Below are 27719 nucleotides of genomic sequence, written 5' to 3' on the forward strand. Positions count from 1 at the left end.
CGGTTAAAAAAAAAACCAACCAACAAAAACTCTACATACAAAAGAAAACAATTCATGTTCTCTGCATAGAAAACCCATGTGAGTTCCAGCTACTTGATGACTACTGCTTTTAAGTGACAATGCTGCTAACAAAAACAAAGAATACAGTCTGTGTATACAAAACAAATATATTTGAACTGTTTTCAGTTATCTGAAGTGCAACATTGATTCTTCTTAAAACACAAAGGAAAAAAACAAGCCTAGGCTTAAAGTGTTACAGCTTCATAACAGTTCCAGGTTCTTCTCCTTCTTTCTTTAAAAATATTTATTTATGTGTGTATACATGTATGCATGTCTGTATGTATGTCTGTCTGTATGTATGTATGTATGTATGTATGTATTTATGTGTGCACACAAGTGCTGGCTACATATACTTATGTGCGTGCACCATGTGCGTGCCTGGTGCCTGCAAAGTCCAGAAGTGGGCACGGGGCGGGAGTTATAGACATTTTTGAGCTTTCATGTGGGTGCTTGAAAATTGAACCTCAGTCCTCTGGAAAAGCAACAAGGGTTCTTAACTATTGAGCCATCTTTTTAGCCCAAAACGAACTGTTCTTTGTCATCGTCCCCCCCTTTGTTTGCTTCTTTTGTTTTTGTAGACTAGGCTGGCCTCGAACTCAGAGATCCACCTGCCCCTGCCTCCCAAGTGCTGGGAGTTCCTGGAAATTAAACCCAAGTCCTCTGGAAGAGCAGCCTGTGCTCTGAGCTTCTAAGCCATTTCTCCAGCTCTCCTAACCAACTGTTCTTAATACAAGTTTTTCTTCCCTGTGACTATCAAAACTGTTTCTTGGTGTAGCCCTGGCTGTCAGGGAAAGTACTCTGTAGATCAGGATGACCCTGAACTCAAGAGATCTGCCTGCCTCTTCCTCCCGAGTACTACAATTAAAGGCGTGCACCACGACTGCCCATTAAAGACATCAAAACTGAATAGTGTATCTTGTTTTCAAGACACAATTATCTGTATAGATGGTGACCTTAGGAGGGAATTAAAAAATAGTATCTGCAATAATGACAATGATTGGGCTTTTGAATTTAAAAATACTGCTTGCTAATGATCTGCATTTCTTCTAAATAAATAGGTACTAAACCCACTTATGAATTTTACTTGAAAATTTAATAAGGAAAAGCAAATTAAGGCAAGCTTACGGATTCTATACTTTTGAACTGTATATGGTATACGCATGCATGTACGTGTGTGCAGGCCAGAGGTCTATGTTAGAGATCTTTCTGTCATGTCTCTCCACCTTGTGTTTTGACACAGGATCTCCTGCTAAACCTAGAGCTTGCCATTTGGACCAAACTGGGTGGCAATGAGACCCCAGAATCCGCCTACCTCTCCTCCCCAGGTTAGATTGGTAAATGCCTCCATGTCCGGGCTTTACGTGGGTGCCGGGGACCCGAATGCAAGGCCTCATGCTTGCACAGCCAATATGTGACTCACCATGACATTTGTTCCCTATTCTCCTTTTTAGTAAAAAGGCCGAATGGGAGCCTTAAGCACAGCTTAGCGACAGAGGGCTTGCCTAGCATGGGCAAGACCATGGGCTCAATCCTAGCACCCCAAAGAGAAGACGTGGGAGGCTAGTCTCTCTCTCTCTCTCCCCCTCTCTCTCTGTTGCATGTGTTAAGGTCAAAGGTCAATGTTCTGAGCTCATGAGTTCAGCTAGGCTGGCCAGCCAATGGTCTTTAGAGATCTAACTAGCTGCCAGCTCTTAGGCTAGGATCCCACACAGGCCTGAGGTGCCATCACTGGCTCTTCCCTTGGGCTCTGGAATATGAACTCATGTCTGTATGCCTGTGCGGCAGCTGCTTTACTGACTTAGCATCTTCTCAACCTCAAGACAACATCAACAGGAAGAAGTATGTCTCACTTGAATGCATTGTTTTTTCAACTATATGAATTCAGTTTTAGGGAACACAAATTATCTTAGATTCTTCCACATAACTATCATTTTATTTCTTAGCTGCTCCCCCCCCCCCCCCCGCCCCGAGACAGAGTTTCCTGGACTTGCTTTGTACACCAGGCTGGCCTCGAACTCACAGAGATCCGCCTGCCTCTGCCTCCTGAGTGCTGGGATTAAAGGCATGCGCCACCACGCCCAGCCTGCTTTTCTTTCATAATTGCTTAGGGATAAAATGAGCATTACTGAATTTAGGAAATGACAAGTATTCTAATCAATATTTAAGCATCAGACTTGAGAAATCAAAGATGCCTTTAAACTCTAAAATGAAACAGAACAGTCTACATAAATTTTAAAAATTCGAATTCAATCACGTTGTCATAATTTTCTTTATTTTTAAAAATACTAGTATTTTAAAATACTATTAGCTCTACAGACTATCTCCTCGTCATAGTTCAAGTTTACCACCATACCTCATTCTGACCACGATACAAAAACAAGATATAAGTCTCATTTCAATAAAAAAGGATTTAAAGCTATTTGGATTCACTGATTACAGAGCTGGAAATGCTACTTGGGCCTTGCCACTTCCCCTGTCACTAAGTGAGTCACCCCATGTTCACTGCATAACAAAAGCATTATGGGCCTGCTGTAAAGTCTCACAAATAAATAAATATATACAACTGAGAAAAAGAAGAGACAGGAGGGCGTGAGAATGCAAGAATGGAAGGCACAGGCACACAAGACGACTAACTGCAAGAGAATGCTCGGAGACAGAAAAGTGAATTCCAATTTGTAAAAGTTTGGAAATGAGCCGGATGAAGTGGGAGCACTCTGGGAGGCAGAGGCAGGTGGATCACTGTGAGTTCCAGGCCAGCCTGGTCTACATGAGTCCAGGACAGCCAAGGCTACACAGAGAAACCCTGTCTTGAAAAAACAAAAACAAAAACAAATGGGCCAGCCTGTGGACTCTGAGTTCCAATTTTAATAATGTCATTATGTTAAAAATTATAGTACTCAATACTTGAATATAATTTTTATCTAAAAATAATTTATGAATATTTTTTAAATGTAAAAAATTAATTTAAAAATTAAAAATATTTAGTAAAAACAACATTTTCATATCCTCTCAATCTTTAAGGTTGACCAATATAGAATCATAAAATCACATTTTCTCTTAGTATTATTACTGGTAAATTATCTTTAGGCTAAAAGTGTTAGATATCAGTTCCTCTCATAGTCAAGAAGCATATATAGAAGCCAGCTAGACTTCTGAATGGAAAGTGCTTCCTTGCTGGAGGGAACTTCTCTTCCTACCCTGGCTTACCTATAGATACACAGAGCAAATGGCAACCAGGACGTTATGACCTGACGACTAGAGACCTCCCAGTAAAAGCCAGCAGGAAGTACACCTAAAGACAACTTATTTTCTCTTTACTAGTACTTCTTTCTCCTTCCTTTCCTTTTTTTTCCTTGGGGTTGAAACCAGAGCCTTTATATGCTATGTAATCCCTGCCCCTCTAAGCCATAACTGCTTGCTCTTCTGTTTGTTTTAGGCCTGCAGGCAGTGTCTGGTTGAACGGTGTAAACTTGCTATGCACTTGTGATCCTCTGGCCTCAGCCTTGTGGATACGAGGGTTTCAGCTGTGCTGGGCTCCATCTCTGTCTTTATGTCAAGGCATAAAGTGACCACTAACTTTTGGTAATGAAGAGCACCAGACACTGTTACTCTTTTTTTTGACTTTGTTACTCTTTAATGCCTACTTACTCACAGTGTGTTCCAAGGCCACTAGCATCATCACCGTCTGGGAACTTCTGAGAAACTCAGAATCTCAGATCCCGCCCCCCATGCCCCCCACCCCCGACCTCAACCACTACCTATGTTTTTAAAAGATTCCCAGTGATTGAGAGACACTGAAATAAGTCAGAAAACTCAAGTTTAAGGTTTAGATCCATGACTTAGCAGGCATGTAAGGCTACTACTGAAGCCTTAGTCCTAACTATGACCAGAAGACAATGTTATATAATTCATTTACATACACATCTACCAAACAGTTGTTGCAAAGATCAAGTAAAATGATAGATGCTAAAGCTCTTTGTAAATGACAAAGCACTGTATGTTTAAATAGGAGGCACTACTGTTAGTAAGTAGTGCTTAATCACACCTTTCTTCCTTGATGTCTCACAGACACATACTACATAATTAAGATAAAACACATCTTTCAAGCCCTAACCATTAAAGCCAAAGCCAAGAGAGCCTCCTAGAGATACTCTCCCTATAACACTGACACCATCTTGTTCCAAACACTTTATTTATTCTTCCAATATATATTTTTGAGACATAATTATAATTTTAAAGATAATAAATTAACTGGTTTAACCCACTGCAAAGCACCAAGTGCTCTGATAAAAGCTGCTTTTGCTTAGTGTCTTGGCTTTCATGGTCCACAATGCAATAGTTCTCCAATGGAACAGAGCATGGCAAAGGCTAAGACGTGTGTTGTATTTCACGTTAAAGGAAGAAGCCAGAGTCCTTCTCCCTGCTTTCGCATTAATGCCTCCTTTTCTTTTTCTTTCTTTCTTTTTTTAAATGATAACTTCCTAAAATATCCATTGTATTCAAATCTCTCTTTGTGGCTCTGAAGTCCTGAAACTTACTCTGTAGACCAGGCTGACCTCAAACTCATAGAGATCCTCCTGCCTCTACTCCCAAGTGCAAGGATTAAAGGTGCACGTCACCACATCCAACACTATGGACCTTCTTACTAACAGGGCTTTGTGGCTGGCCTTAAATATTAAAACCTACCAAGAGCAATTTATTTATTCATGAGTCATTCTTATAAAACCTTGGAAATCAATTACAATCATAAATTGCTAACCCACTGTGGCCGAGATTGTCAACTGACCTTCCAACTGCCTCTCCAAATCCTTTCTCAACCCGGAGCCAACAGAGTCCCTCTCCTGAGATGAGTATGCAGCCCCGCTACACTGGTACCACAAAAGCCACTGAGAACCTTACTGAGATTTCAGACTCCATGCAGGGCAACAGAAAAGGATTAACACATGCAACTGTGCAGCAGCAACACTTTTAGACACAGTTTAACTTAAGAGAAAAGAAAAACAACCTGCCCAGCACAAGAACAACCCCACGTCAGCCTAAGAGCAGAGAATTAGTACTATCAGGTGGCCGGAAACAAAACCAAGGCAAACTCCCACCAAGTTCAATATAAATTACTATGATTTAAATGACCACTGGTGCACATTCAAAAGGCACTACCCAAAGGGCAAAGGTGTCATAAAGCTCTCATTATTTCTTCAAAAAGCTCTTGAATGTGACAGAAGTAAAGATCTAATTTTAAGAAATACAAGGTACAAAACAGTACCTCTATAGATGTTTTCTCAGAATAAGACCGCCAGTTCTTCACTAAGAAAATGTCGGTTAACGTGTGGCGCCAATGAGAGCGTGCTAGAGGTGTGAAAGCAACTGCCCTTCCCACTAGCTGCAGATTCAGGACAGATTCCTACCAGTCTCTGCTGCTCCAGAAGAAGATCAGCTTCCTCCTTCTCCTTTTTGTATAGGATCTCCATTTCCTGCAGTCTAGAAGTAAAACAAACAGAAAAAAAAAAAAAAAGAGTAAGTTATGAAATCACCAGGCTGTTGTGAAAGCCACTACATGTTTCAGAGTGACATACAGGCTGCACAGTTCTTACAAATTACCTCTTCTCCATCTCCTGTTTCATATCAATTCCTTGCTTTTCAAGAAGCTCTCTCTGAGCAAATGTCCAGTCCACTGGCTCAGAGGGGGTCTCAGCGGAGGGAGTCTTCTCCCGCTCAGCTCGTGCTTGTTCAGGGTGGTTAAAACGAAAAACGTGGTTTTTACCCATGATGATACGGTTCCCTAGAACAAAACAGCAATAGGGATAAGAATTCATGTGTTTCACAGTGCTGTGAATAAAATCCAGGACCCTTTATACACTAGCAAATGTGCTTTACCACTCAGCTACAGGCCCAGTTCCAAGGAGTCCATTTTTAATAAATAGTACCTAGTTTATAAAATGTTAATCTTGCCAGGCAAGATAGCATATGCCTGTAATCCTAGCACTCATGAGGCCAAGGCAAAGGGCTTACAATTTTGAGGCCATCCCAGGCTACACAGGGAAAACCTACCTCAAAACAAAAACAAAAACAAAAATTCATTCTCTTTTTTTTTGTTTTGTTTTGTTTTGTTTTTTTGAGACAGGGTTTCTCTGTGTAGCCTTGGCTGTCCTGCACTTGCATTGTAGACCAGACTGACCTGGAACTCACAGGGATCCGCCTGCCTCTGCCTCCCGAGTGCTGGGATTAAAGGCGGCAAAATTTCACTCTCTTAATATAAAAAGACAGCTATGAAGCTGGGTGTGATAGCCCATGCTTTTAATGCCAGCACTCAGGAAAGAGATAAGAAGATCCCTGTGAGGCCTTCCTGGTCTATATAGTGAATTTCAAACCAACCAGGACTACTGAATGAGACTCTGTCTCAAAAACACCAAACAAGCAACAACAAAAGCAAGACAGCTCTGTAGTTCTACAAGAATGCGAATCCTAAGGTAAGTTTAGCCTCTAAGTAAAGAGTCAAAGTCTGAGCTGCTCAAACAAGCATTGCGGATAATGGATAATGTCAGACTCTCAGCCTCACCTGAGCGCAGCTGAACAGGATGAGCCACCCTCTTGCCATTCACATATGTTTCTGAGCGCTCACAGGGCTCTAAAGTCACAATAACTAGGAAAAATACAAACTGATGTTATTATCATCAACTAGTGCAATCAAACAATGAAACGCGGCTCACTATCAGGACTCATGGTAACCGGAATATATCCTTACTAGAACTATTATCAGTATAGAAAGCTATGGCTGTGCTAAAAACATTTAATGAAAATTTACGAGCCTCAGAAGAAAATAGGAAGTACTCATTTTGGTAAAATCTAACATAGCAGCAATCTTAAGTATGATGCACGGATGAAAGCTAACATTTTGGCTGAGAGAGAATCATACATTGAGGAGAAGCTAGTGCCCAGCACGGGATGCCACTAGACAGCTGCTGTCCTGCTAATGAACTGGGCTGGGGTGGGAGCATACACAAAACTGACTTCTTCCCTTTAAGACAAAAATAAACTCTACTGGGCTAATATTAAAGAGTTTTCAAAACTGCTATTATCTATAACAGTTGTTTTTCTCTTACTTTTCTGTTAAGTAGTTAAAATTCAGGAGCAAGCCTAATTGCTTGCACCCTGCTCAGTTCTTGGCAGTAACAAAAGGGCTCTTTTTGCTCATGCTATTCTCATGTTAAGTAACCATGTCTGTCCTTGCATTTACAAACATCCCAGGTTTCTCCATTTTTCAATATTTGATTGACAAAAAGATTCCACTAACAGAGATATGAAATTCCAAATCTTGAGGATTTCTCATACTCGAGAGGAAAAAGCTGCTTGAGAAATTAAAACGCGAAACTCTCACCTTCACCAGTGTTGTTTCTTTCACTCCGAAAGATACAATGCTCTTCTTTAATGTGGGCCCCACTCAGCACTATGTCCTGGCGCCGCTCAGCATCTGCTTGGCCAACCCTGAACACAAGGGAAAGTGTTTCCCAGGGAAACGCAGACACAAAAAGCACTTACAGACAATGAGCTGCTTTCTCCCAAAGAACATCCTTTGAGATAGATAGACATATAAATGCGGCACTTTTTTTTTTTTTAAAACATCAGATGCTTTCAACTACACAAGTAAGCGAATTATCATAATTTTTGGATAATTCCTTGTTATCTAGAAGAAAAGAAACTGCTAAATAACTCAAACAAAGCGAATATACCTTGTAATTCCATCTTTGATATAATAAAGCAGACACTCCGACATTAGTGGGTCTTCATTGAGGTTAACAAGATGTGGAGTCTGAAAAAAGGTTATAATTATCAGTTTGGGGCAAACAGGAGAAAGCTGTAGACTCCCTAGAGTCCCTGAAGTCAGAGGACCAATAAAAGTTCAAGCTGTAACTCTGTAATTAATAGAAGATCTCCTCAGATTAGGCCTCCTCAGATTAGACTAGTACATTCTGTTTAAGAACATAAATTCTAAGCCAGGTGGTAGTGGCATACACCTTTGGTCCCAGAGGAAGAGGCAGGCATATCTCTGTGTGTTTGAAGCCAGCCTCGTCAACAGATCAAGTCCAGGAGAGAAAAACCTTGTCTCAAAAAACAAAAACAAAACAACAACAACAAAAAAAGAAGCGCGTGAGTCCTGCTAGGCATAGTAGCGCATACCTTTGATCTTAGCACTAAGGAGGAAGAGGCAGGTGGATCTCAAGGCCAGCCTTATCTACACAAAGAGTTTCAGGCCAGTCAGGGCTAACCCTGTCTCAAAAAAATAAATTAAGAAATAAAAAAAAATAATGGGGCAAGAGTAAACAAAGCTCAATAGGTATGACAACTGTCAGCTCCTCCAGAAGAGCCAGGTTTGATCCCAAGTACCTATATGGATGCTCACAAGCATCTGCAACACCTGTTCCAGGGGATCTGGACCATGGGGACCAGGCATGCATTTAGCACTCATACACACAGGCAAAACAGGCACATAAAATACAATTTTAAAAAAGAACAACATTAATAACAAAAAGAACATGAGGTCTGAAATAAAGAAAATCTACCTTTTGTTTTTCTTTTTGATTTTTTTAAGACAGGCTGGCCTCAAACTCACAGAGATCCTCTTGCCTCTGCCTCCCGAGTGCCGGGATTAAAAGTGTGAGCCACTATACCTGGCCCACTTTTTCTTTTTTAAATTAAGTGTCTCTGTGGGGGGTGGGGGTGGGGAGGGAAGCACTTGAGCATACTGGGCGTGGTGGCGCACACCTGTAATCCCAGCACTCAGGGAGGCAGAGGCAGGCAGATCGCTGTGAGTTTGAGGCCAGCCTGTCTACAAAGTGAGTCCAGACAGCCAAGGCTATACAGAGAAACCCTGTCTCAAAACAAACAAACAAACAAACAAACAAACCAAAACAAAAAAGAGACATAGAAAATATATGTAAGTTAATTTATGTGGGGACCATAAGAGGGCACTGAATCCTCTAGTTCAATATTCTCAACCTTCCTAGTGCTTTGATCCTTTAACACAGTTTCTCATGTTGTGGTGACTGACTCCAAGCATAAAAGTATTTTCATTGTTATCTCATAACTGTAATCTTGTTACTCTTATGAATCATAATGTAAATATCTGTGTTTTTCTTTCTTTTTTTGTTTGTTTTTGGTTTTGGTTTTTTTTGTTTGTTTGTTTGTTTTTGTTTTTTCGAGACAGGGTTTCTCTGTGTAGCCTTGGCTGTCCTGGACTTGCTCTGTAGACCAGGCTGGCCTCGAACTCACAGCGATCCACCTGCCTCTGCCTCCCGAGTGCTGGGATTAAAGGCACGCACCAGCACGCCTGGCAATATCTGTGTTTTTCATTGGTCTTGGGCGGCCCTGAGAAAGTGTTGTTTGCCCCACAGGAGTCATGCACACACAGGCTGAGAATCGCTGCTTTACCTACAACAGCTGTGAGCTGTCAAGTGTCTGTGTAGGAACCAAACTAGGTCTTCTGAAGAGCGGCAAGTGCTCTTAGCCACTAAGCCAGCTCTAGCACCAAGTTTTTTCTTTAAAACAAACATTTGTGTCTGTGTGTGTGTGTACACACAGGTATCACCAAAGGCGTATGGGAATCAAAGGACAACTTGAGGAAGGTGGTCCTCTTCTTCAGCCTTGTGGGTTCTGGGGTTCAAACTCAGGTTGTCTGGCATAGCACCTTTATGAGATTTATGAAACTAAAACAGACCAATTCTTGGTTAGGTTAGGGATTTAGCTCAGTGGTAGAGTGTTTGCCTAGCAAGCACAAGGCCCTCGGTTTGGTTCTCAGCTATAAATACATACATACATACATACATACATACATACATACATACATACATACAGCCAAGTGGTGGCAAACACCTATAATCCCAGAATTCAGGAGGCAGAGGCAGGTGGATCTCTGAGTTTGAGACAGCCTGGTCTACAGAGTGAGATACAGGAAAGCCAGGGCTACTCAGAGAAACCCTGTCTCGAAAAACGAAACAAACAAAATTAAAAAAAAAAAAACAAAACAAAAACAAAGAAACCAAATAAAACAACAAAACTTAAAACAGATATTCCCATTTTTATTAAAATAGTCATATTCCCACAATTTTCATGGCCCTAGTTGTCATTATTAGTATTTACCTTAATGAAAAGGTTTAATGTTTCTAACAACTAGCAAAATAAACATCTTCTAAAAGTACTCATCTAACAATAATAATCCTGAAAAATCTTAAAAACTATTCTTCTTTGGTAAAAAGGTCCTGCTGGAATGCAAAACTAAGTCACACAATCTTGGGGCTAACACCTACTCAAGATGGTGCCCGCAAATAGGGAAGAATGGAAACAGTCAGATGAGAGGTAAAGAGAAGGGACTGCTGCGGGCTGTGTAAGGGGAATTAAAGAGCCCTCTCCATCTTCACTAGCTCCAAAAGAATCAAAGACCCCCACAGGCAGCATTCTTCTCGTCCCACCCCCCTTTTTTGGTGTTTTAAAACAAGGTTTCTCTGTGTATCCCTGGCTGTCTTGAAACTTTCCCTATATACCAGGCTAGCCTCAAACTGGCTGCTTTTGTCTCCAGAGTGCTAGAATTAAAGTGCGTGCTGCTGCTGCCAACACCCAGCTAATGTGCAGCATTCTTTTTAGTCTTATTAGAAAGAGGAGCCTCAGCAACAATCTTTATTGAGTTCACTGTGTGTTGTGGTATTTCGTTCCCTTTCCTGAGAAAGTCTAGAAAATAAAAGCAAGAAAAACCTTTGAAAGTAGAGCGTTAACTTGTAATTTTATGCTACTTACAATTGTTTGCTTTACTTTAGGTTCCTACTAAATACCATATTATTATTTATTTTATTTTTTTAGTTTTTGGAGACAGGGTTTCTCTATGTAGCCCTGACTGTCCTGGAACTCCTGCTGTAGACCAGGCTAGTCTTGAATTCAGAGATCCAGCTGACTCTGCCTCCCAAGTGCAGTTAACAAGGCCATGTGTTACCATGCTTGGCTAAATACCAAATTGTGTGTGTGTGTGTGTGTGTGTGTGTGTGTGTGTTGGGATTAAAGGTGTGCTCCATCATGCCACGCTTGAGTCACAGTTCTTAACACACATACAACAATCTCATGAAAACTGTAGGGCTGTAGACATAGCCCAGTTGGAGGAGGGTTTACCTCGCACACAATTAGCTCTGAGTTTGATCTCTAGTATCACAAATACGAGGAAGGGTGCCACAGGCCTAAAACACCATTGCTTAAGAGCTGCCGTAAGGAGGTCAGAAGTTCAAGGTCATCATCTGCTACACTGTGAATCTTAAGCTACCTGGGATATATAAGACCCTGTCTCAAAAGAAGAGAAACCTGTAGAGGTATGTCAGAGCACAATCTAAACTCTCACCAAAGCCATAGCTGCTAAATTATCTACCATATAGGTAATATGCATGAATATATAAAGCATTAGGTAAAAAGCAACCCAACTTCACATAAGTATATTAAATTGTTACTGTTTCCAGTGTATACCTCTAAGTCTTTAAATCAATTTCTTCTTTTTTAAAAGATTTATTTTCATGGTGTGTGTGTGTGTGTGTGTGTGTGTGTGTGTGTGTGTGTGTGTATGTGTGTGTGTAAATGAATGCCATGTGTGTATGGGTGCCCACAGAGATCAGAAGAGGGCTTTGGATTCCTTAGAGCTGAAGTTACAGGCTGTTTTTAGGTACCCAACTTGGGTGCCAGAATCAAAAGTAGGGTCCAAGGGGAAAATAGCACATGCTATTAACTGCTGAGCCATCTCTCCACCCCTTTCTTCTTGTTTAAGATCCAGGTTGGCTTTGAGTTTATTATAAAGCAAATGCTGGACTCTGATCTTCCTGTATTAACTGTCCAAGTGCTATGACTGCAGGTGTGTGCTGCCATAGCCAGCTAAACCAATCTTTTCTGTTAAAAATAACATATTAGAATTTGTAGGACAGTTTTGCAACTATGATTTTTCTTAAAGTAACCAAAAGAACCCTCACAAGTATCATGTGAACACTGGTTCACATCGACCAAAACTGCCAACTCATCACTGTCTGCCCTGTACTCCAGCCTAGAACAGAATCTATGCCCTTAGAGACTTGTTCTTAACAGCACGGTACTAGCACATTGAAGCTGGGCCATATATATGGTAGGGTACCACTTACAACTGAGTGCATCAGAACCTTGAAGGAACTTAACAGTGCTGTGACACATATGCTTGGTACATCAATACATGTTCTACTATTGTCATATAAATAAGCACACAAAACAAATATTTAATAATGGTATTCTAGTTTCCAATATTAAGAAGCAACACAAGGTTGGGCAGTGATGACACACGCCTTTAATCCCAGCACTTGGGAGGCAGAGGCAGGTGGATCTTCTTGAGTTTGGGGCCAGCCTGGTCTACAAAGTGAGTCTAGGACATCAAAGGCCACACAGGGAAACCTTGTCTTGGTGGGGGGGTGGGGGGGTGGATGGAAGGCACCAACACAAGTCAAAAAGAAAACATAAGACTTGCTATCAGTCTAACTAAAAAGTCACTAATAGGGGCTAGAGAGATTGCTCAGTAGTTAAGAGCACTGGCTGTTCTTCCAGAGGTCCTGTGTTCCAACCTCAGCAACCATCTATAATGGGATATGATGTACAGGCAACACAGCATATAAATAAATAAACCATTTTTAAAAGTATGCTGAAAATATAGCAGAGGCATCTATCTAGAGAGTAAAACTAGAGCTGCTTTATTAAAGAAATTGCTGCAAGTAATAGCAAGCATGAAACAGTTCTGCTGTTTACAAACATCAGCAGGTGAAAGTGGTTCAGAAGTTACAGAGCAGAGCTGATGACTACTGCCACCAGCTCTAAAATGCTGTGATGACAGACATGTGGCACCCTCCTCAAAATGTTTGGTACTAGAGATCAAGCCCAGGCCTAACTGCATGTTAGGCAGGTACTGGACAGTAAAAAGGAGCATAACATAAGCAAATGGTGCTACAGCTAGGTCAGGGCAATAAGAGGAGCACCGAGAAGATGCTTACATTTACCCAAGGCTAAAAGGTACAGACTCACTGCCCTGGTTTCATCTTTTGTAAACACTACCACCACCTTACCACGAGGCTGCCCTTGTACTGTAAGATGAAAGCAGAAATATCCAAAATGAGGCTAAGGATCTAGACAAAATAAGTCTATCTGAAAGACATTCAATGGCTTACTGAGGCAAACTGTTCTGCTTGAGTTTTACAACACGGTTTCCTACCTTTTTAGGTGAGAAAACGCCAAGTGTCCCTCCATCTTCTCGTATGGCAACTCCCATCTCAGCCAACAAGGCTTCTCTAGAAAAAAACAAACGAACAAACCAACCTCAAATCAGAATGTCAAGCATTACTTTTAAAGGAGCTGGCAAACAAGACAGGCAAAACAAAGACAGCTGGCTGTATGTAAAGCTGGCAAGGGAGGCAGAGGATGACATGCTCATCCCAAAGAACGCTCGCATGCTCACGTGCTGCTCATGCTTAAGGCTGTGCGCCCGACGTGAACAATCAACTTCCCCAGAATCTAAGAACACAATCACAGTAGCGGGGGCCAGCACTCTGGTTCTAACAGTAGTGACGCCACAGATTTAATACAGGGGTAAGTGGAAGGGGGTGGCTTAGGTATATGACATGTAGTCTGTAAATGTGATTTTTCTCAAATGTTACATGCTCCCATGCCGCCCACCATTTTGGTACAGCAATTCTAGGAAGGCTTTTGGTTTTTTTGTTTTGTTGTTTTGTGTGTGTCCCTGATGTTGTGGGGGCAATTTGTGAACTAGATTCTCTTTTCCCACCTTTATGTGGGCTTTAGGGATCACACCCAGGAAATCAGGCTTGGGCGGTAAGCGCACCTGCACATGCTGAGACATCCTGTGTGCCCCAATAGTTCCAGTCTAAAACTTCTAACATACGAAAGAATATCCTTCATTACATTTACTACATCAGAGCTCATTTCATGTCTCCCTCATTTTCATAAAAGGGGAAGGTAAGAACTGACTTAAAAGAAGAAGAAGAAGAAGAAGAAGAAGAAGAAGAAGAAGAAGAAGAAGAAGAAGAAGAAGAAGAAGAAGAAGAAGAAGGCGGCCAGTCATGGTGGTGCACATCTTTAATCCCAGAAAAGCAGAGTCAGTGAGTTTGAGGCCAGCCTGGTCTACAAAGCGAGTCCAGGACAGCCAAGGCTACACAGAGAGACTCTGTCTCAAAAAACCAAAAACCAAACCAAAACAAACAAACAAAAAAAAATTGCAATTATTCCAATAGTATAGGCAGAATAAGAATTTTAAAAGTTTGTATCCTAGACTATACCTTTTACACAAAAGGTTCCAACAAAATAACTCGACAGAGTCAAAACAGCTCTTTGCATATGGATGTTTGCCAAGTGAAATCTACTTTTTACAAATGAAAATCTCCTTTACTTAGTGTGATTTTTCTCAGTCCCAAGCAACATTGAAGTGTGGTAACTATTAAGCACATGACTCCCGAGCCCAGGTTCTCAACCTTCCTGATGCTGCCGCCCTTTAATACAGCTCCTCACGTTGTGGTGACCCCAACTACAAAATTGTTTTTGTTGCTACATCATGATTGCAATTTGCTACTGTTGTGAATCGTAATGTAAGCATCTGATATGCAGGATGTCTCCTATGCCACCCCTGGCCACAGGTTGAGAACCGCTGCCCTAGAGGAGCTTCAAGTACATAGATTTCACTTCAAAGTGCAAATGTGATTGGATACTTCCCAGGTGGATTTATTTGCATTGTGTTTTAGGACAGGGAGGGGGTTCTTTGTTTTTAGTTCTATTTCATCTTTTCTTACTACAAAAGCAACTTAAACTCCCCAGAAAACTAAGTAGCATCCACGATTTGTATCTGCTGACCTCTCCATTCGGATGGCCTCTGTCTTACGAAGCTTCTCTTCCCATGTTTCATTCAGCTCTGCAATGATCTTCTCTGATTCCTAGGGAAGGATGCACAGGTTAAAGCCACAGAGTCACAATTTAACACAGCATGTTCAGCAGGGAAAGCACGGGGACAGGACGAGGAAGACCGACAGTCGCAGCTCTGTCTCTTTTTTGAGAAGGTAAGAATCACACACTTGTTTTTTTATTCTGTTTCATCTTTTCTAACTACAAAAGCAACTCAAACTCAAAATTAAGCCTAAAATTAAGTAAACATCAAACACACAAATCTTCCAACTCCTAATAAAGGCAGGCAAATAGTGAATCTGTGTGTGCACGTGCACAAGACAGAGGATGGGTGATGCTAACACCCCAAAATGGAAGGCACTTTCTTCTCTTTTCAAGTTATGGCTTCAAATTATAATATTTACAATGTTTTAAAAGCTATCGTTTTTAAAAGCTCCAGGGAAAAGCCAGGTGGTGGTGGCGGCACACGCCTTTAGTCCCAGCATACCAGAGCAGAGGCAAGCAGATCTCTGTGGCCAACCTGGTCTACAGACAGAGTTCCAGGACAGACAGGGCTACACAAAGAAACCCTGTGGGGTGGGGTGGGGGTATGGGGCTCCAACAGCTTAGAGAAAATGTTAATTGAATGGCACACTAGCAAAGCTTTAGCGCTAGCTAAGACTGAATAATCATTTATTCTACAATCATTCTATAGGTAAAAAAAAACAAAAACAAAACAAAACTGAAGACCATAAAACACAAATAAGTAATTAACCTAAGCCCATTTTACTCCTTGAGCTGGGCTTCCTGACCTTTCTTTACATTTAGTATTTATTCATTCTTTTTTAAAAGATGTGTTTATTTCTTCTGTATGTACATTGGTGTTTTGCCTGCATGTATGTCTATGTGAGGGTGTCATATCCCCTGGAACTGGAGTTACAGACAGCCATGTGAAGCTGGGAATTGAACCCTGGTCTTCTGGAAGAACAGCTAGTGATCTTAAACACTGAGCCATCTCTCCAGCTCCCCCCCCCCATTTATTCTTTCATATTTATTTACTTATTTATTTATAGTCAGAGTCTCATGCAGCCTCATCTGGCCTTAGACTCATTACTTAGGCACAGATGATGCTGACCCTCCTGGTTCAGCCTGCCAAGTACTGAGACTACAGGTTTGTGCCACTATACCCAGCATTTTATTTCTTCTTGATGATCCAGTAACAAGGCAGAAAATTTGATTGGGGAAATCAAAAACACTTCCACACACAAAAAATAGACAATTGTGGTTTAGGTTTTGACATTTAGAAGGTTAAATGCTTACTCCCTGGAACACTCCTTGAAGCCATCAGGTAGGTAAGGTTTTCTTGTACTAAACAGCATACTTCCTGACTGAGGACCAAGTGTGGGGCTGTCAGACTGCTTATCTGCCCTGCCTGCTTCTGTGATGGATGCTTATAGACATTTATAGGCTAGGTCCGGGCAATGGTACTCACAGTACTGACTCTGATGCCAGTCTAGAAACATCAGAGCCAGCAGCTAGAGCTACATGTTTAAAACTTTACTGAGTAAAAAGACCAAATCATACACACAGGAATTTAAAGAAAAATTATATACCATTATCCTTTTTTCTTTTCTTTCTTTTTTTTTTTGCCAGAAAAGTTTACAGAGGAATCAAGATATTAGCATTACATGTGGAAACAGGCTATTCAACAGAGAAAGAAGGAGCAGCACCTACATAAAAGCAATATACGAACAAACACTGGTCTTAAGTTAAAAATACAGAGAAGCAAAGGCAAATGAACCATTAGAAAGATGAATTAACCTCCCTGGTTGCTGCTTTCCATCACAGTATTTCCCTCTTGCAGTGTCATGCCTTAGGAATGCAGCTCCTAAGACTTTCTCAAGCGTTTATATTGTACAACTGCTGCCCCACACTCTGCACGAAAGATGTTTTCCACTTGCATCATTAAAATGTAGGTCTGTCCAAAAGGAATTCTCGCCATTCACAAAATAAAAGCAGAAACAAGGCACTTATGCTTCAGTGAACTACCGCATGACACTGAACACAAAGCTGTAAAGAAGTCATTTGCACTCTAGAATAAAGCTAAGGAAAGAAATATTTTACTTATGTTGCTTCAAGAAAAATTAAGAGAGCACTTTGTTTGCTGATTAAAGTATTACAGCTTTGTTTTCATAAGATATGGGCAGTTGGGGGCTGGGGGAGAGTTCTTTGAATAACAACAGCACTACTCCCCTAAAAGCCATTTGGAAGACACCAGGTGACCTGATTCTTTAAAAACCTAGTTACTGTCTTGACTCCTAACATGTAGCATTACTTTCAGTTGGTTCTAGCTAGCAACCAGAAAAGAAAATTTTTCCCTTTACACCAGAGTGGGGAAAGGTAATCTCATTTGTGCAGGAAGGCACAATATAAAAATAACTAAGGTTCAAACTCCCTAAAGGAAGTAAGTATTTGATATAAAATAATAAAAGGGAATTTTTACTTTGTCCTGCTGGCAACATGGTCACTGACCCCGACTTATGAAGAAAAATTTGTGAGTAAACACACCTTCCCCCACAGGACATAATACAGTCTGTAGGACAGCTTCCTTCCGAGTCAATTTTACAACAGCAGAGATTACCCTGAACCTTGCAAGCCATAATAGAAAGATTTTTCCTTCCTTTTCTTTTGCCAGGAATTTTAGATTCCACTGACTTTCTGAATCAAAACACAAAAGCATTGCTTTTACTTTGGAATCACCCTTTTTTTTTCTTTTTTAAGTAAAATGTCAAGGGAAAGGATGTGATAACAAGAAAGAATTCTGAGGCCCACTCATATAAAGTCTGTTACAGCCTCCCCTGAAAGCATCTGACCCTGACTCACTGGGTTCCGTAGTGAGGACGCTCACCAAGCCCGCTGCCTGCCTTCCTTTCCTCCTTACCTTTACCTATTAGAGCGCTGCTGAGCTCAGTAGTCTCTGCATGGGCAACAACTGGTACTGCGGATACTGAGTGATGGCGAAGAGGATGCCTGACTGGTAGCCTGTGACTTCCCATATTCTAAGTGAGTGTTCCCTGCCCTGGGACTCTTGAACACAAAGGCCAAAAGGTAGAGAGAAACAATATCCCTGGTAACAAGAAGGAAAAGAGAAAACACAATGTTCCTAAGGTGGTCTGATGGCTGGCAGCGCAGATGACACCTGTCTGCTCTCACTGTAGCCACTGAAGGAAGAGGACAGCACTGCTCCTGATTTTCACATAGAGACAAGACACAAGTAGATACAGCCAGCAACAGACTGAAAGAACTCCATCTGCAGAGCCGGGAGCCAGGCATAATGTGACAGTTAATCAACCTAAGTGCATTTAAAATTAGATACATTCTGACTGTGTCTGAGAGAGCACTGCCAGAGAAGCTGAACAAAGAGAGAAGACCCACCATGAACAAATGTGGTAGCAACTAACCTACGAGCTGGGGTCCCAGACTGAAGAAAGAGGAGGAAGGAGAAAGCAGCTGAGTACTGGCATTCTCATTTCTGTTTCCTGACCTGCAAAGATGTGAACCGGCGCCTCATCCTCCTCCAGCCATGCCTGCTCTTTAGACTAACCTCAAACCATGAGATTAAAGAAACGCTCCCTTAAGTTGCTTCTTCTCAGGTAATGGGTTCCAACAAGTAATCAGTAGAGTGGGCAATCTGCAAATGTGCAGCACCATGGCCCAGGGACCCCAGCTGCACCAGACAGGAGGAGAAAGCCCTCATCCCCCACAACTGAGGGCTTTGTGAAGAGTTCTAGACGGTATAAACTCATGAAACCTTATAAACCTGGTATCCCTACACAATGTTCAAACTCTCAATTAACTGTATATTAATGTTACTAATAGAAGAATGGCTCTATGGAGAAGTCTATCTTCAATGAAACCAAAATTTCCAACTAGTTATTTCATTTAAAACTAAATTGTCACTACTCTGGAAAGGGTTTCATATTGCCTAGGCTGGCCTTGAACTCACTATGTTGCCAGGATGACCCTTTCTCCATTTTCTGAATACTGGGTTAACAGGCTCATGCCACCATGTCTGGCTTTACAACTAAATTTCTAACAAGCAATTTCACCGTGACTTTTATAAATCACCTCAAAATTAATGGAATCTCTACTCCTCTGCTATTTTGCATGGCTAACGTATGACCCTTCCGTATCTGTCCAAGTCAAACTCAAGCATTCTGATCAAAAGAAATTAACTTAAATAAAACGAATATTTTCATTCCCAGGTCGCCTCTAGCTGTTAACATCTCCCTGTGCTACGCCAAAATGTCTGTGATGCCCATTTAGTTCCAGTTCTGCCTTTGGGAACGACACAGAACAACACTTTGCATTCAATCGTCACACTTACCTTCAGACGTTCAATGGCTTCCTCCCCTCCAGGTGTTGACATGATCCTCTCTTGAATACTGGTCACAGATGTTAAGCCCACCTGACTACTAAGCGAGCATGAAGATGGAGATGAAGTAAGAGACCCCATGGACGCTGTGGAAAAATTGCCAGGGCGTTGATTCTCAGAGGCTAGCAAGTACCTATGCTTATTGTTCTGAAAATCTTTCAGATCTGGGAGACAGAAAGAAGGGAAGGTAGAAAAGGAGAAGGCGAGGAGCAGAGGAGAAAAAAGACAGGAAGGAACACCAGTGTGAGAAAGGATAGCATCAAAGCACCAAGATTAACACACGCGATAACACAAGGCAAGTTGTAAGACTGTTCTAGATGGCAGTTCTAAAACATGTCGCTCTTTAATATTGATCCTAAGCAGTTAGCCACTTCTGAATTTAGAAAGGAAATGTTTCCAATGTGGGAGGGGATAGCCAGAGCTTCCAAGACGCTCTTCCTAAGCAGGTCAAGTACAGTCCTTCAACTCTTCCTAGTATTCTCAATATTCAATACCTACAGTTTTACTTTTTTTAAAAAACCCTATAGTTTTTAACAGAAAGGGGAAAATGGCAATTAATATCAATAATACTGGTCTGCCATAGTGTTTAATGGAATTCAGACAAAAATATTATAAATGTTAGTTACAACTCTGAGCATTTAGTAGAGTCTCTGCATAGCAGCATTTTAACATGCCAAAAATATATTCTAAATTTTAAAAGTAATTATAGAAATGAGAGATATTTTCAGGAAGAACAGTATGAATTTGGTCATGAATGGTTGTTTCAACAGTAAAGAACAATTAGTGAATTAATACGTTTTAGTATATTTTCAATTTATGTGTCACAGCAAACAAAAACCATTCGATAATTTAGTAAAAACCCTTCTGTGTCTAATGGCACAATTACTAGGCCATTGGTTAAGTCTCCTTCCTAGTATGACAGACAAGTTTTCAAGACATATTTTCACTAAGTCTGAAATACAACTAAAAACTACAGTCTTAAACTTGGTCCTGATAAAAGTCCACCAATAACAAAACTCACTGATTTGGTTTTTTGTACTTCATTTATTAACCATCCTTTCATATGAACTGCAGAGAAAAACCATAGGTACAGTCGTTTTTGTCTTGTTTGTTTGAAGACAGGGTCTTATGCAGCTCAGACTAACTTAACGACCTTAACTGAACTCCTGACTCTCTGGCCTCCCACCCCTGAGTGCCGGTGCTGCTGGGATTACAGGAGTGTGCCACCACATCCGTTTACGTCTCTACATTAATATAAGCTCATTAAGAGTTTTTAAAATTATTATATTTATTTATTTTGTGTGTTCCTGTGTATTCAGGACAGCTTGTGAGAGTGAGTTCTCTCCTTCCACTATGTGGGAATCAGGGATCTAAATCAGGCCCTCAGGCTCGGTAGCAAGCACCTTTCATCCACTGGCCCATCTTGCTGGCCCTCATTTTTAAATTTGAGAAAATCTACATTACTTAAATTCTTATCAAAATTAGGTTTTTGTTAAAGGACATGAGGCAGTAGAAGTAGTTAGGAAAAATAGTCCCTCTCTGGGTTTACTTATCTTTACTATTTACTGAAAACAGTTCTTGAAACCCCTGAAAGCCTATGGTAGTTGCTGCAAGCCAGTTTGAAAACTACCATCTGCAAATGTTGAACATGGGGAAACAAGCAAAGAAGAAGGTCTTAAACAGCTTAAACAGCGAACAGAGAGCAAAAATCATCCATCAGACGATGGCAGCAAGGTGGGAAGGAGGGCTGGGAGAGGATCAGAAGGTCCTGTGGACACATGCAAGCCCTAAAGTAAATTAAAAGCGATCCAAAGGAAAGTGAGGAGTGGCCAGGGCTGCTCTCCTTTGTGGGTACAGATTAAAACTTAGTCATGCACGGTTCTCAGGAAATGCCACAGCGGCTCAGAGAAGAGATAGGCAACAGGCCAGCAGCAGCAGCACCTTGAACACAAAAGCGAGAACAAGAAGGCACCCTCTCCACACCAATATCCTTCAGCTTTGGAGATCTCAGACAGAGCAGTTGCAGGCAAGAGCCACACATGTGTCTGGGCATGCCAGTCCTCTGCGCTTAAGTCAACAGAGTAACGGGTACTACATTTGGGCTCTCCTATGTATTCTCTTGTCTGAAATGGCTTTCTACAGATAAACAAACCAATAGAATTAAAAACTAACTCCCAAACTGAGATCTGACATATCTTGATGAGTTATCTTCAACACATAAGAAACTATTTCCTTGTCAATTCAACATTTATATGAACAATACGGCCTATAATTTTTTTGTAATATACATCTTTATTTAAGCCATATACTTTAGATACATATTTTAAATTTTTAAATAGTAATTTATGAAAGGAGGAAGAATGTCTATCTAATGATCAAGTAAGATAAGGCCCCAAGATAGGGAGAAAACCAATGGAGTGTAAGCACAGGTGAGTGCAAACCCAACACGCACAGAGCTCTTTAATTACAGACAGTTTGGCTAACTAGAAATGATTTTTGTAATTATACAAAGACTCACATTTACAATGCTAATTAAAAAGGAAATTTTCTATTAAATAATTGGATCATAAAAGGAAGCAACTCAAGAGGGGGGAAAAGGTGTTGATGTAGTAATAATTAAAAGCAAGAGCTCTGAATTAAAGTGCCTAACCTAAACATGAGAAACCACAGCACCTCAGAAAACGAACCACTCCTGGCTATGCTAAAAAAGGGATAAAGTTATTCTATGAATAACAGGATTAAAAAGCTGTTTTTATGTTTAAGGCACCTGGAACAGGGCCAGGTATATTATAAACATTCAATAAATGTAAGCTGTTATTATCACTAACCTTATCCATTGTGATTTTGAATTTGATTTAATTATATGGATGGAAACACTGAGCGGAAGACTCAAATTCTACATTTCTCAACCTCAGTGAAGGCATAAACTAAAAATCATTAAGTTACTTTGCTAGATGGAGAAGGGTAGAAACAAGAGAATTGGATTTTATATCACACTCTGTCTGGGATTTCCCTGTTAGGACGGCCGGCATGCAAAGCTCATTGTAAGGCTGACCCAGCAAAGGCAGATTAGCAAGTCAGCGTACTGGAAATAACCAATACATGATATACACACATTTGCCTCCACTTCCAGAGTAATCATCAATCAATGGGTCAACTAAAGGTAAGCAGGAGGGAAAATACAAGAAGGGTCAAAGTTCAGATTGAGTATTGCCATAGAGTGGGAATAGAGTAGCATTTGGGAAGATAAAAAAATGAAAATTCAGTAATATATTATCATTTTCACAAATTATATTAATTAAAATCCAGGTTCTAGTCATACGAACTAAGCTGGAAGAGGGTTTGAAATCTATTAATATTTTAAAGTACACAATATTTTTACATTTAAAATAAAAATATGCTTTGTTAAATGAACTCAGATTATTCTATCTGAATAATCTATCTTACGGCAAGAACTTTTTTTCTAAACTGCTGAAGCTAAAACCAGGGCCTTGCACACGCTAAGCAACAGTGAGCTGCACTGCCACCCACAACTGGAAGGAGCCACATAGAGATGACTAAGGCCTTAAAGGCATGCACTGTAGAGGAACTCTGCGCACCAGTACTTTCTGGAAGGTTAGTTCTTGAACTTTACAGGAATTAGACTTTTCCTCTTCACTTTTCCATAGAGAACAAGGGTCATTCAAAGGTAAATCTTATAGTAGACTTGAATGGTTCTTGAATGTGCATAGTTACTACTACACTAATTCAGGGAAGCAAAAGCTTCCAGAGAATATTTTTATGAAGTAGTTAACTTTTCAGAATGAATTTAACATTAAAAAACAACAACAACAACAGCTCAGTGATTAAGAGCACTGGCTGCTCTTCCAGAGGCCCTGAGTTCAATTCCCAGCAACCACATGGTGGCTCATAACCATCTATGAGATCTAATGCCCTCTTCTGGCCTGCAGGTGTACATGCAGACAGAACACTTTATACATTATAATAAATAAATCTTTAAAAACAAACAAACAAACAAGGGGCTGGAGAGATGGCTCAGAGGTTAAGAGCACCATCTGCTCTTCCAGAGGTCTGGAGTTCACTTCCCAGCAACCACATGGTGGCTCACAACCATCTGTAATGAGATCCAATGCACATGCAGGCAGAATACTGTATAAATAATAAATAAATCCTTTTTTAAAAAACTGGCTATCTGGGCGCATTCTACATAAAGAAAATTTGAGGTTATTTCATTGGCATTTTAAAGAAGAAACAACCTCATAAAACCATTTGTACTACCATTTAGTTTCATCAAGTCTCTAAAATCTAAGCTTACTACTCCTTTGAGACAGGGTCTCACTGTGTAGCTCTAGCTGGACTGCAGCTCACCAGGTAGACCAGGCTGGCCTTGAACTCACCAAGATCAGTCTGCCTCTGCCTCCTGAGTGCCACCACACCCGGCCCTAAGCGTATTTTAAACATAAGAATCTGGAGAGGAAAGTAAGAGTCTGCATGACCCTTAGTTCACTTACTATCAATAATATCCCCCAGGCCCTGAGCACGAAGGAGGTCCTTCAGCCGTGTCACTTCCTCCTTCAACTCCCGCACCAGCTTGGCATTAGGGTCCTCATTGATAACAGCATTGCATTTAATTTGTTTCGCACGATCTGCATATCTGTTTACAGAAAGAAAACACATCCTTGCTATTTCTCAGAGGCTCTACTTCTTCTGGGTAACATGCCATTACCTCTAAGGTTCTTAGACATTTTAAGCACCTTGATAAGTAAATTATTTGTACAAGGCTTCCCAGCACCCTGCAGAGGTGACAAAGACTCAGAAGAACCTACATGATTGGCTAAGATCACAGAGAGGGGCTCAAACCCAGTGTGTCAGCTTATAGAACGTTCTTTTGCCGTATTAAAAATATCTTTAGGAAGCCAGGCGTGGTAGCACACACTTTTAATCCCAGCTCACAAGAGGCAGAGGCAGAGGCAGGTGGATTGCTGTGAGTTCAAGGCCAGCCTGGTCCACAAAGTAACTCCAGGTCAGCCAGGGCTACACAGAGAAACCTTTTTTTTTTTGGTGTGTGTGTGTGTGTGTGTGTGTGTGTGTGTGTGTGTGTGTGTGTGTGTGTGTGTGTGTGTGTGTGTGACTGGAGAAATAGCCCAGCAGTTAAGAGCACTGTCTGCTCTTCCAGTGGTCCTGACTTATACACATAAAATAAATAAAAATCTTAAAAAACATGTATCTTTAATGGGAGAAGGGAAGATAGTTTCAGATTAAAATACTCCACATATCAAAATTTGATGAATACTGTGTTGGTATTTTTTAGTGCTACACATACTGATTACACTGTACTGATTACATGTGCTGATATTTGCATTTCTTTTTACAATCTGAACACATCTGTAGACTATCTGTAGAGAAGAACACTTTTACTAATAGAAATGAATACCAATAAGAAATTTTTATTTCTAAAAGTTATCCAAATATCTCATGCAAGTAATCTGGACATCTCTCCTGTTTTGTTTTGTTTTGTTTTGTTTTGTTTTTTCCTTAAAAAAAAATAAAAAATTAAAAAAGCTCTCATTTACCCCAACAAATCTGAAAGCCACAGAAGTAAACTCTATTATAATAAAAATCATTTTCCATTTACTATGAGAAAAAAAGGATCAAATGATGCCCCTTACAATATAAGAAACTCTATGGCACACAGAACTACTCAGCTACTTAGATCCTAGGAGAGTACCTCAGAGTGCTCAAAGTTTCATCATAGTTGATATCTGCTGGGCTCAGAGCAGCAACCATTGCAGTTCGAGAGTTGCCACCTAAGAAAATAAATTGTAATTACACTCAGTTTTTAGAGGAAAAGTTTTATTTACTGTGTTAAAGCTGACAGCAGTTAGGAAATTTAATAAAAACCAACACGTTTTTCTTTTTACTTTTTTTTTTTTTTTTTTTTGGCAAAGTCTCACGTCGCCATGTTGGTTTGAGCTGGCAATCTTATTACTGCCTTCATTTACTAAGGACTGCAGTTATAGCTATGTGCCACCAAACCTGGAAGCCAGTAACATGCTAAATGTTCCCATGCTATGCACTGCTCCACTCATATTCTGCTTCCTGAATCCCCTGACTTCAGTTCCTGTCTTATACCCCCTTAAAACCACTCTCCCCAGGCATGGCAGCACGTGCCTATACTTCCTTCCCAGGAGGTGGTACCAGGAGTTCAGTGCCAGCCTGGGTTGTACGTGACCCTGTCTTAAACAACCGAGCACTCTAACCAAGATCTCAACCACTCCACCAAAACTGCCCTCAGTAACGGGAAAGTTGATTGATGACTTTTTCTTATTGAGGAGCAAGGAATGAAGAGAAAGACTGAAAGGTCAAAAAACATCAGTAGTAAGGAAGAGTGCTGTGTAGAGTATAGTTGACTATGTAAAATTCAGAGGAATATGTGCTTTTCAGTATGCTGAGAAAGGGGCTGGATAGAAGGCTCAGTGGTTAAGAGTGTTAACTGCTTTTGCAGAAAACGGTGGTCGGTTCCCAGCACCCACGTGGTGGTTTACAACAGCCTGCAACTCCAGGGGATCCAATGCTTTGCAGGCAGCAGACACACATGGTACACACACATACATGTAGGCAAACACTCGAGCACATAAAATACATAAGCCTTGATAGGGGTAGGGGGCTCTTAAGAAGGAACAACATTTTCAAGCAGATGTAGGAAGTGCAGAAGATAGTTACTGTTCCTTAGTGGCTGTCCTGAAGCAAGTGACTCCAACCAGGGAAAACCAACGCAAAAACAGAATAGACAGGCAACACTCAAGTAGTTACTATATGAATATCTAGAGCTGACACCTCTCCAAAACAGACAAGGAATAATGAGGCCCAGAAGACCATCATTAAACAGCTTTCAAGTGACAACTACAAAGTTAGCATGTACTAGTGGTCAACATACCTAGATTTTCTCGAAGGAGCCAAGTAAGTACAGAATCCCTGTAAGGAATAAAATCCGTTTTCTTCTTCTTTTTACTCTATTAAAGAAAAGGGAATAACTTTAGCAACATTATGAGAAAATTCACATAAAAAGCCAGTCTAAGGGTCTGAAGTAAATCAGACTCTAACAGAATTCTATCATGACTGAAATTGTTCTACTCACAGTCCAATTCTTCAAAAGTACATGCAAAACAATTTCTTTTAGCATTTCATTTTTAAATATAACACAAAAAGTCAAGAGAGTGGTAGTACAATGTACATGGTAGACCTATCATGTAGCTTTAATCATATTTTTGCTTGAGTAAACTGCAGACACAAGATCTAAATATTTCAGCAGATATAGTCAGTAAGTTTAACAATGTAATACTACTATCTAATATCCTACCCATGTCCTTAGACTATGCCTTTAAGACATTAAGTTTTTTTAAAACCCAGTATTTAACTTATAAATGCTTCAGGCACATTATCTTTGACAAGGAGTTAAAAAACAGCATAACTAAAACCAGCACTTGACACACCAGATAACAACAAGTTTGGTTCCCAAAGGAGAGAGTAGCTACCATATGTTGTCCTCAACATGTACCACAGAACAGGTCACAACAATGATGAAGAAAATCTTTTCAAACAAAACCCAAAAAGTGGAGAAAACAAACAAATTAAGCATTTGAATACTACCTATTTTATTTTTGGTTGTGAGCCTAGCCTAAACGGCTGAGCCATCCCTCCACAGCCCAATACTAAATATTTTCATATAAATACTGCCTCTACACTGACTTTCTCTTCTATAATTCTTCCCCCCAACTCCTCAAGACTGGGTTTCTCTGTGTAGCCTTGGCTGTCCTGGACTCACTTTGTAGATGATGCTGGCCTCAAACTCACAGAGATCCTCCTGCCTTTGCCTCCCAGAGTGCTGGGATTACAGACGTGTACCACCAAACCTGGCTGACTCCAAAGAAATTTAACTTACTACTCTTCTGAGTGGCTTACAGACCTATTAAGAGTTACTCATACAGATCAGTGCAACAGACATATGACACAATGGAAAAGCTTCCTCAAATTTCTCTTCTGTTCCTTTATTTTTATTCCTTCTCTAAAGTACTTTATGTTCCTTAATTTATTCTGATGCGAAGTTTCATGATTCACAGCTACCCTAAATAATCATTCTAAATTCCAAAGCCTGAGAAAATCTTTTTGAAGGTTCTATTCTAATGTATGCCTTATTTATCCTCTTAAAATGTTAAAACCATAGAGCTAATCATTTAGCTAGTTCAGTGTGACCAATCCCCACCGTACCTTGCTCGTGCAGTTATCCTACAAATGATAGCAT

The 27719-nt window shown here is 40.5% G+C and overlaps 1 protein-coding gene across 11 annotated transcripts in view; it reads right to left on the bottom strand.

Moving 5' to 3' along the window:
• KIF1B (kinesin family member 1B) overlaps window positions 1-27719 on the bottom strand; it is a 140401-nt gene that overhangs the window by 63535 nt on the left and 49147 nt on the right. For 3 of the 11 annotated variants that reach the window (XM_084786685.1, XM_084786684.1, XM_084786687.1), the window contains exons 10-22: window positions 27686-27703; window positions 26355-26430; window positions 25146-25224; window positions 23929-24071; window positions 22533-22574; window positions 19370-19581; window positions 14956-15035; window positions 13307-13382; window positions 7788-7867; window positions 7436-7542; window positions 6617-6700; window positions 5659-5839; window positions 5466-5538 (exon numbers count right to left, since the gene is read on the bottom strand). In XM_084786685.1, coding sequence (XP_084642811.1) covers window positions 5466-5538; window positions 5659-5839; window positions 6617-6700; window positions 7436-7542; window positions 7788-7867; window positions 13307-13382; window positions 14956-15035; window positions 19370-19581; window positions 22533-22574; window positions 23929-24071; window positions 25146-25224; window positions 26355-26430; window positions 27686-27703 — 1251 coding nt within the window. The remainder of the gene's footprint in view (window positions 1-5465; window positions 5539-5658; window positions 5840-6616; window positions 6701-7435; window positions 7543-7787; window positions 7868-13306; window positions 13383-14955; window positions 15036-19369; window positions 19582-22532; window positions 22575-23928; window positions 24072-25145; window positions 25225-26354; window positions 26431-27685; window positions 27704-27719) is intronic. The other 8 variants (XM_084786694.1, XM_084786686.1, XM_084786691.1 and 5 more) reach the window with 7 other exon arrangements.

The sequence above is a fragment of the Acomys minous genome (assembly GCF_964271855.1).
Source record: "Acomys minous genome assembly, chromosome: 6".
NCBI lineage: Eukaryota > Metazoa > Chordata > Mammalia > Rodentia > Muridae > Acomys > Acomys minous.